Raw genomic sequence first — 9,956 nt, 5'->3', positions numbered from 1 at the left:
ACTTGGTATCGGTGAGTACCTAAACTGAAGTACTCGTACTTGTACTCAGTCTTGAAAAAAACTGGTATCAGGACACCCCTACTTTAATGAGTTTTAAAGACACCAGGTAACTCACCTTTCTGGGGTCTGAATGTTGTCCAGATCCTCGATGTCCAGGACCATCTGCTGAGACTCCTCCTTGGCGGTCTCAGTCTTCTCCTCTGCCAGCTTCAGGTAAGCTCTGACCACATCCTCCAGAGATTTAATATTCACCTGGCGGAATAAAAAAAAAGGATTTTAACACTGTGATAAAACTAACAACGCATGAATGAAAAAGCTTGAATGATTCCTCCACACCTGCTGGCAGATGTTCTTGTACTGGTAGAGGCCCTCCTTGGCCAGGTGGCTCTTGCGCAGATCCACGCAGAGCTCCAGGTATTTGAGCATGATGGGCTCGTGGATCTTCTGCCATGTTCGGTGTTTCTTACTCTTGATGACATCGTACAGGACGTCCAAGGCTGGCTGCTTTTTACCAACCTCCAGGAACTCTGCACGCACATTTAGATACGTTTATTTTATTTTTTTTTATTAAACAACAAAGAACACACAAAATAATACAATGTACAAACAATAAGGCACATTTCAAAACAAACAAACATGCATATAAGAGAAAAGGATGGGTGCAAATAAAGATAAGAAGTTTAAAAATAAGAAGGAACAAAAAAAGGCTATGGTTTAGATGTTAAATCATAATCTTCAATTAAAGAGCACAGATTGTGGGCATGTTTAGTGTGCATCACTTTATGAGAATTGCAGTACAAAAATAGTCATTGTGAAAATGATAGAAATTTGGTTTAACCTTAAGATATTTAGCTTTATGGAAGAAAAATGTCCCCAGAATGATAATAGTGTTGATGAGAAAATCACTGTTGTTATTGTCCATAAGTCCATAAATTATATTGTTTTCAGAGAACATTTGGAGACAGGGAACTTGCACATTTAGATACGTATCAGTGACAGAACGGGTCGCTAGCTAGGCCCTGATTAGCATTTCATAAACATCAACAAGTCACGCTAAATTTGACAACTGCAACCGGATGTTACTGTCAAAACAATCGAAAACAGTCTTAAAACTGATTTACTAAAATAATATCACTTTATCTGAAGCATTAAACGGACAAGCTAGTTTAAGTAGTGACGTAGCACTGTGAAAGCAACACAGCTTCCCCGCCACCAGCTATCGCCGCTAGCAGCTAGCATGCTAACTTAGCCACAGTTAGCTYTAATCTGACACGGCCGAAGCGGCGTTTCCACTCACCGTTCGCTCGTTTCAGAGCATTTTCTGGCCGCTGAAAATAAGCCGGCATGTCGGCGTTGTTCTAGCGAAGCTCTAAACCCACTGACTTGTTAAGATATCTGTGGACAAACTTCAGCAGCTCATCGAAGCCACGCGTTCACCAGCGGCGACACGGTGCTGCCTGGCTGCTGGGAAAAAGGACGGACCGGGACCTCGTGACTAGCCTAGCACGGGGGGTTGCCGGGTGGGACCGCCTACATCAGGAAACCAGCTTTTTTACATTTATTTTTAATGAGAAATTTCAGTTTTCAAACATTTATCTCACTCATCCAATCAACATATAATGCACTACTAAACGGAAGTAATAAAAAAAATACCAAATTAAATAAGAAGTCATGAAAGCATCACAATTTAGTGCATATAATGAGCACAAAATTAATATTTTGTATTTTAAAACATAAAAATTGGGAACTACGTTTCACAAGAAATCGATATTTTTATATGTACATGATAAATTTACCCTAAAGTTTAATAATCATGCTTACATTGTTCAACAAACTCTAACGGGAGATTTAAAAAAATCCCAGTTTCTGTGAACGCACCAGCAGTCGTCTGCGGCCTGTGATTGGCTGAACTTTGTGGCCCCGCCCCCACCGCTGTCCGGTCCAGGAAAAGGAAAACGATGATGGAGAAAATCTGCTGACAGTTTTAAAAAAAATCACCCAAAAGCACCGACTGTATTTGAAACAACTGCTTTTATTTGAGTTATTCATCCTTGTAATTGTAGCGTTTTGATATCGGAGGAGCTCTTGAGGTTTTTTTAGAGTTAAATTTGCGACCAAAGAGGAAGATAGATGCTGGTTTGTGTCTAGTTGTGTGAACTCTTCTTTATGGGAACATGACAACTACTGAAGCACAGATTATGTTGAGCGTCGGAATAATCGGTGAGTTTCAGCTTATCTGTTTATTTTTTAATAATTTGTTATTAGTTGTAGAGAAGCTGAGACTTGAAGGGGAATCACATGATGACAGGATGATGATCCTACCTGCTCCAYCTCACTGGGCTGGTTCTGAACCATCAGCCCTTCCAGTAACACCAGCATGTGATGGACAGAGCTTTATAGTAACTAAGTACATTTACTTCGTTACAATACTGAAGTCATTTTTTGAGGATTTGTAATTTTACCAAGTATTTTTTAAATGGTTACATTTACTTTTATTTCGTTACATTTAAAACCTAAAATTGATACTTTTACTCGTTACAAAATTGAATACGTTCAAACTTATGAAAGATGTTTATACACCGAAAAATAAAGTGTTGAATTTATTCAACTAAGTCATGTCAGCAGGTTTCACAAAACCTGTAGAGTTAATATGAGGCAAGAATATTTTCTCCACCTGGTTTAGTGGAACCAGTTTGGTTAAACCAGGGCTCTGCAACCTGCGGCTCTGGGGCCATATGTGGCCCTTTGAAAATGTGACCAGACAACTAAATATTTTTGTTTTTTTTATACCCACAACAGAAAACAATTTGTATACAAATACGTAACCAATACTACTAATACAAAAAGTAAAACATGTTAGCTCATGCTTGCCTGTTGTTTACTTAAACAATTCAACTTCTTTCTATGATTTTTCTTACAAATCCATCAATTTACCTTTAAATAATGTAAAGATTACATCTTTATAATGAGAAAAAATATGCCAGAATAGTTCAGTTGTACTAGTTTTTATGAAATTCGATATAAACTAAATACAGTATTTTTCTTATTTACATAAATATGATCTTTTCATTTGTCCTGGTTTGTATAATAGTATAGAATATAATAATATATTTTTTAGTTTTATAATGTCAACTCCACTGACCGTAAAGGTTCCCTGAAAGGCCTTGAAAAGGCCCACGGACCAGCAGTTGATAATCACAGTTGTAGCTTGTTTTGGACACATTTTATTAGTGAGACAATGACACAAATGGCTCTTTTGATTGTAAAGGTTGCAGACCCCTGGGTTCACCCGTTAACAGATGCCCCGAAATTCATAAAAGCCTTTTGATATTTTTTAAGGTTCCAAACTAAAGTTAAGAACCAGAGGAAGTTGTCTCACAGCATAGTCCTCAAAATAAAAGCATCTGGAAACGTTTAAAGGCAGAAACTGAACCGTTTTTGCTCACCGGTCGAACAAAGACGGTTCAGGGGTTCAGTAAATTCTACAGTTTATTTCTTAGAGTGTGTAAAAGCACTTTTACTTTCCCAATTTTTATGAACAGTTTTATGACTTTTACTGAAGTAGTTTTCGCATTAGTGAAATTTAYTTTTACCAAAGTCATTTTCTGTTAAGGTATTTTTACTTAATTTTTTTCAAGTTCTTTATAGACCTCTGGTGATGGAGTTCTGCTTTCAGAAACRGTTCCGACAGATCTCTCAGGGATGTGTCCTCGGTCCCACCCTGTTTAGTTGGCTGTTTTGGAGACATTTAGTTTCATGTTTGTCATAAAACGACTAATGAATTGAACTAAGACTTATGATGTTGTGCTGGATTTCTCCCCCCACCAGAGAAAGACGTGAACGGAGACACTCTGTGGGTTTGGTGCTACCCGTCTGTGAGCCCCGAGCTGAAGCAGGTTCTCCTCAGGAAGTGCTGCCTGACGCAGGAAGTACAGGAGTTTCACACGTTCGTGTTTGGTCATTTCAGTCGTACCTGGTTCTACATCACTACAGCAGAGGTCCAGGAGCCCACAGCCCTGAATAAGGTACTGATGAGGGTTCACGCAGGTTCTCAACACAGAAAAAAAAGCCTCGTTTTCAAACATCTGTTGACTTTCGTCCTGACAGGTGACTCATTTTTCAATCGTTATAACGGCGAAAGACTTCAACCCTGAGAAATACGCCGCTCTCAGCAGAATCCTCTGCAGGTAAGATGATGATGTTCTGCGCCGGTTTGTGGTCCAAAAGGTTTTGGGCTGTGTTCACGCTTGTTCTCCAGGACGTACATGAAACACGGCAGTCCGGTGAAGATGATGGAGGCCTACATCACCGTCCTCACCAAGGGAATCTGTCAGAGCGACGAAAACGGCTCGTTTCTCATAAAGGACTATGATGTTGAGACGGCGTACCTGGCAGGTTCAATCAAAGGTGAAAGCTCACACCTGTCACAGGTAACAGGTTAGAAGAAAGTCTCACATCCACCTTTTCTCCTCCAGATGTTGTGTCTCAGTTTGGTGTGGAAACCGTCATCCTGTACACCGCCCTGATGCTGAAGAAAAGGATCGTCATCTATCATCCTCGGATCGAAGCCTTGTTAGAGTTTACCAGGTGAATTTAAAGGCATAGTTCAGAATTTTTATGGTACRTTTCTGTGGAAAACCTGTTGCAGATATCTCATTGGACCACCTCAGTTTGGAGAAATAGTTTCATTCTGACAGGACTAATGAGCTAACGGCATAGCGGTTTTTGCAAACGCTATTTTATAAATCATCACGTCATAAATATCTGATATAGTTATTTATTTACATGATTATTTCGATAAGCAGTTAGCGACAGCACGTAGCACATTTGAAGACACTTTGTCCAAACTGATGTTGTTTAAAAAGCTATCAACAACAGGTAAGATAATCGTTATTACCCTATAGAACCTCTCTTYAGAAGGTCTGAACTCTTTTAGCCTTTATGTTGTGACTTCTGCCAATGCTTGACCTGTTCTTCATGCAGAGTCCTGCCAGCGCTGACGTGGCACCGAAAAGACTGGTCCATCCTGCATCCGTACGTCCACCTGACTGACGTAGAACTGGACGATATAAAGAAATGTCCCGGTAAGGACACTAGCTGCTCCGTTAGCTAACAGCTACAAATTAGACTGAACATTTTCTGTGAAGGGCAGCACGAGTGGTCTTAAAAGGTGTTAAAGTTAAAACAAGCAAAAAACAAACTGAAATAATAATAATAACAAASAGCTGCTAAAAGTAAAACTAGTAAAGCAGATGCTAAAAACAGCTAAATGAGAGCTAAAAACAAAACATACGCTAACATCAGCAAATTAGATGCTAAAACAAGCAAAACACAAGTTAAAAAACATATGCTAACATTAGCAAAACAGATGCTAAAAAAACCAAAATAGATGCTAATACTAGATGCTAACATTAGCAAAACTGGTGCTAACATTAGCAAAGCAGGTGCTAAAAACCAAAACAGATGCTAAAAAAACAAAATAGATACTAACACTAACAAAATAGATGCTAACATTAGCAAAACAGATGCTAAAAAATCTAAATAGATGCTAACACTAACAAAATATATGCTAACATTAGTAAAACAGGTGCTAAAAAAACAAAACAGATGCTAACATTAGCAAAACACAGGCTAAAAAAGCAAACCAATGAGCAACAYAATAAACAGTTAGTAGTTAAAACAAATCTTAATGTAGAAATGGCCAGAACATTCTGACAACTAAAACATACTAAAATAACAAAGGCAATGCTAAAATTAGCACAACAGTAGCTAAAAGCCTAAATTAGCAAGACAGTAGCTAAAAGTAGATACAAAGAATGTAAAGAATGTAATATTCACTTTTTGTTAAAAAARCCCAAAGTTTGTGGAAGTAGTTTGATTGTTGAATAAATGTAAATGTATAAATTATGAATTAGCATAAATGCTAACTCTGCGTTATGTGCCGACACGTTCCTTTCTCCACAGGGTACGTAGCAGGATTCGTGGATCCAGTTGTGAGCAACAGATCAGATTTGTTTGATGTGTTTGTGAATCTCCCAGACGGCGTGATCACCGTGTCTCAGGGAGCCAAAGGTGCGGTACGTTCACCTGCCTCTTCAGGTGCTTTGATCCGCTCAGACTGACGCTTGGTGTTTCACCACAGAYGCCATGGCGATGGGGAAGTTACACAAGGACATCGCTCAGCTCATCGTTAAGTCTGCGGAGGACGCAGAGAGGTCCGACAGTCAGGTCATCAAGGTGAAAACAAGAAACCATCTCAGAGCTGGTCTGTTCGTCAACACAATCCATCCTGAGAGGCAAAGTGGTGACAGGAGAAAGAAACGACTCACTTTAAACAGGAGAGATCCTGGACCAGAACCAGGATAGGCAGCCTTCTGCCTCGACTGATTGGGTCCAGAGAGGACAGGAAAGAGACACAGAATGACTGGTCCAGGTGTGGTTCCTATGGTCCAGGTGTGGTTCCTATGGTCCAGGTGTGGGTCCCATTGTCCAGGTGTGGTTCCTATAGTCTAGGTGTAGTCCCTTCCTATGGTCCAGGTGTGGTTCTTATGGTCCAGGTATGGTTCCTATGATCCAGGTGTGGTTCTTATGGTCCAGGTATTGTGCCTATGGTCCAGATGTGGTTCCTATAGTCTAGGTCTAGTTCCTTCCTACAGTCTAGGTGTAGTTCCTTCCTATGGTCCAGGTGTGGTTCCTATAGTCTAGGTGTAGTTCCTTCCTATGGTCCAGGTATGGTTCCTATGGGCCAGGTGTGGTCCCTGTAGTCCAGGTTTGGTTCCTATAGTCCAGGTTTGATTCCTATAGTCCAGGTTTGGTTCCTATAGTTCAGGTTTGGTTCCTATAGTCCAGGTTTGGTTCCTATAGTCCAGGTGTGGTTCTTATAGTCCAGTTATGGTTCCTATAGTCCAGGTATGGTTCCTATAGTCCAGGTATGGTTCCTATAGTCCAGGTATGGTTTCTATGGGCCAGGTGTAGTTCCTTCCTGTAGTCCAGGTGTGGTTCCTATAGTCCAKATGTGGTTTCTATGGTCCAGGTGTGGTTCCTATAGTCTAGGTGTAGTTCCTTCCTATGGTCCAGGTATGGTTCCTATGGTCCAGGTATAGTTCCTGTAGTCCAGGTGTAGTTCTTATAGTCCAGGTGTGGTTCCTATAGTCCAGGTGTGGTTCCTATGGGCCAGATGTGGTTCCTATAGTCTAGGTGTAGTTCCTTCCTATGGTCCAGGTGTGGTTCTTATAGTCCAGGTGTGGTTCCTATAGTCCAGGTGTGGTTCTTGTAGTCCAGGTATGTTTCCTATAGAAACTCAAATCAATTAAACGTTTCTTCACAGGACCTGTCCATGAAGACTGCAGAAGTTCTGAGCCACCTGGCTGCTCTGACAGAATCATGTGGAAACTCCAAACTGACTCTGGARGCTCTGAAGCAGCATCACTTCCCTCCGGCCACAGAGAACTTCCTGTTTCACCTGGCAGCTGCAGAGCAGCTCCTACAGATCTGACCTTCTGTTTGGCCTTAAAAACATTTTGATTCTTCCATAAAAACCTGATCAGAGATTTTAAAATGTCACTAATCCTCACATGATGCAGTTAGATTTAACAACTGAACTGTTTCTTCTAAATTTATAACTTTGTCAGAGAAAATCTGTTTTACTTTCAGGAATTTATGTATTTAACCATTGAAAATTAGACTTTTCAAAACTTTCCAATGTCAGACAATATTTTTTTTTCATTTAAATAAATTGCCGGTACATTTATGTCCAATTTTTTATTTATTTATTTTTTATTTTGCCCCCAACTTTTATTTTTATTTAAAATGTCCCAGTGAAACCGTCATAACTAAGACTTAAATTTTCCACATTGAATCTGAAGTTTGTAAACAATGTTTTACTGTTGGAGATATTTGTCAGATCTTCGTCTAACAGCTGGTTTTATGTCTGTGATTTCACATTTTAACGAATAAAAATGTTTTTTTATTTTTTAAAACTTCAAATTTTTACTGAGTTCTGGGAGAAGTTGCATTATGTAAACACTGAGTCAACATTTACTGTATTTTTACACTTTTTGCTACTTTCAGTTGATCTTTTGATGTTTTTAGCATTTAAGTAACTTTAGTTTTTAGTCGGTCTTTTGCTGCTTTAAAATTCTAGCTAGCATGTTGATACCGCTAGCTTTGGAGGTACCCTTTTACTACTTTAGCCTTTAGCTAATTTTCAAAGATTATTTCAGCTAGCATTTTTATAGACTAGCTTATTTGTTATCTTTAACTTCTAGCTAGCATTTTGCTACTAACCCTAACCTGTCGGCTCTCTTCAGATTGACTGATTGGTTGTTTTAGCTCATCCCCATATGTCTTTAGCTTTCAGGTAGCTTTTTACTACTTTAATATTTAGGAAATCTGTTTTTTTAAATCACTTTAAGCTACATTTAGCTTCTAGCTAACAGTTTGCTACTTTTAACTTACCTAGCAATTTGTTCTTTTTGCCTTTAACCAGTTTGTTTCAGGTTCGCCAGCATATTTATATACAAACACAGAAAATAAATTTTTTACATTTATTTCTCATCTAAAACACAAAAAGTTGTGTTGTTTTTGTCGTGTTTTTGTCGCTCAGAGTCCTCTGTGGAAGTAAAAGTGTGAACCGGCTGCGTTGGCCTTCAGCTCCTCCTCCAGGTTCTCTCTCTCTATCTGTGAAACGAGGTCAGAGTCAGTGCAGCTCAAAACAAACACAAATAAAACCCTGAACTGAGGCCTCACCATCCCCAGCTGTGGAAACAGGCTGAAGGAGACCGGAACCATCAGACCCAGAACCAGCGCCGTGATGCCGTACTGACATGGAGCCACCAGCACAGGGCTCACACGGAAGAGTCTGGTTCTGAGACGGAGACAAAATATTTATTAATCAGACTGAGGAGGAGCAGAAGAGAAAGGATGATGATGATGAAGATGAAGATGAAGATGATGATGATGATGATGATGATGATGATGATGAGCTCACCTTCTTAAGAGGGACATAAGCAGGTTGGGAACAGCTGCCGTCGTCCCAAACAAGGCGGCTCTGGACAGAACCGTCTCCCTCACCGCCTGATTTAACAGGAAATAAAAAAACAGGAAATAAATCTGAGTTTTTTTAAACATAAAAAAATGAAAATTAAAATCTTTCTGAAACTGAACTTGTTCTCCTGCAGCTCTGGAGAGGCCGACTGGGTTTCCTTGTTGATCGAAGACCTGGATCCCGGTCTGTGTCTCCTCACTCCTGACGGTGAAAACACTGAGAGCGGCTAAAGCAGCTGGAAGGAAGTCAAACAACCAATCAGCTTCTTACGTTTGATTAAACAACCAACCAATCAGCTTATTACATCTAAACAACCAACCAATCAGCTTCTTACATCTGATTAAACAACCAACCAATCAGCTTCTTACGTTTGATTAAACAACCAACCAATCAGCTTCTTACATCTGATTAAACAACCAACCAATCAGCTTCTTACGTTTAATTAAACAAACAACAAATCAGCTTCTTACATCTGATTAAACAACCAACCAATCAACTTCTTACGTTTAATTAAACAAACAACCAATCGGCTTCTTACATCTAATTAAACAACCAACCAATCAGCTTCTTACATCTGATTAAACAACCAACCAATCAGCTTCTTACGTTTGATTAAACAACCAACCAATCAGCTTCTTATGTTTAATGATTAAAAATCAGCTTCTTATGTTTAATGATTAAACAACCAACCAATCAGCTTCTTATGTTTAATGATTAAACAACCAACCAATCAGCTTCTTACATCTGATTAACCAACCAACCAATCAGCTTCTTACATCTGATTAAACAACCAACCAATCAGCTTCTTACATCTAATTAAACAACCAACCAATCAGCTTCTTACATCTAATTAAACAACCAACCAATCAGCTTCTTACATCTAATTAAACAACCAACCAATCAGCTTCTT

The 9,956-nt window shown here is 39.3% G+C and overlaps 3 protein-coding genes across 3 annotated transcripts in view; 1 reads left to right on the top strand and 2 right to left on the bottom strand.

Annotated features, from left to right (window-relative positions):
• eif3s10 (eukaryotic translation initiation factor 3, subunit 10 (theta)) overlaps positions 1 to 1,481 on the bottom strand; it is a gene marked incomplete in the record, with an annotated part of 15,801 nt that extends 14,320 nt beyond the window's left edge. Inside the window, 3 exon segments of the mRNA XM_014019892.1 lie at positions 116 to 252; positions 337 to 527; positions 1,298 to 1,481. Of these exon segments, the coding sequence (XP_013875346.1) occupies positions 116 to 252; positions 337 to 527; positions 1,298 to 1,346 (377 nt within the window).
• A 450-nt stretch (positions 1,482 to 1,931) lies between these two features.
• dennd10 (DENN domain containing 10) lies at positions 1,932 to 7,979 on the top strand. The gene is made up of 9 exons (XM_014019893.1): positions 1,932 to 2,220; positions 3,829 to 4,025; positions 4,108 to 4,187; positions 4,259 to 4,407; positions 4,476 to 4,587; positions 4,984 to 5,084; positions 5,965 to 6,072; positions 6,143 to 6,237; positions 7,328 to 7,979. The coding sequence occupies exons 1-9, from the start codon at positions 2,175 to 2,177 to the stop codon at positions 7,493 to 7,495; spliced, it is 1,056 nt and encodes a 351-aa protein (XP_013875347.1). The 5' UTR covers positions 1,932 to 2,174; the 3' UTR covers positions 7,496 to 7,979.
• Positions 7,980 to 8,532: 553 nt separating this feature from the next.
• The window catches only part of sfxn4 (sideroflexin 4), a gene marked incomplete at its 5' end in the record, with an annotated part of 11,465 nt that continues 10,041 nt past the window's right edge, over positions 8,533 to 9,956 (bottom strand). Inside the window, 4 exon segments of the mRNA XM_014019894.1 lie at positions 8,533 to 8,679; positions 8,749 to 8,866; positions 8,990 to 9,075; positions 9,166 to 9,281. Of these exon segments, the coding sequence (XP_013875348.1) occupies positions 8,602 to 8,679; positions 8,749 to 8,866; positions 8,990 to 9,075; positions 9,166 to 9,281 (398 nt within the window).

This window comes from Austrofundulus limnaeus, unplaced genomic scaffold (assembly GCF_001266775.1).
Source record: "Austrofundulus limnaeus strain Quisiro unplaced genomic scaffold, Austrofundulus_limnaeus-1.0 Scaffold235, whole genome shotgun sequence".
NCBI classification, from domain to species: Eukaryota; Metazoa; Chordata; class Actinopteri; order Cyprinodontiformes; family Rivulidae; genus Austrofundulus; species Austrofundulus limnaeus.
Note: the sequence above shows the minus strand (reverse complement) of the source record. Positions and strands in the feature narration are given on the sequence as shown.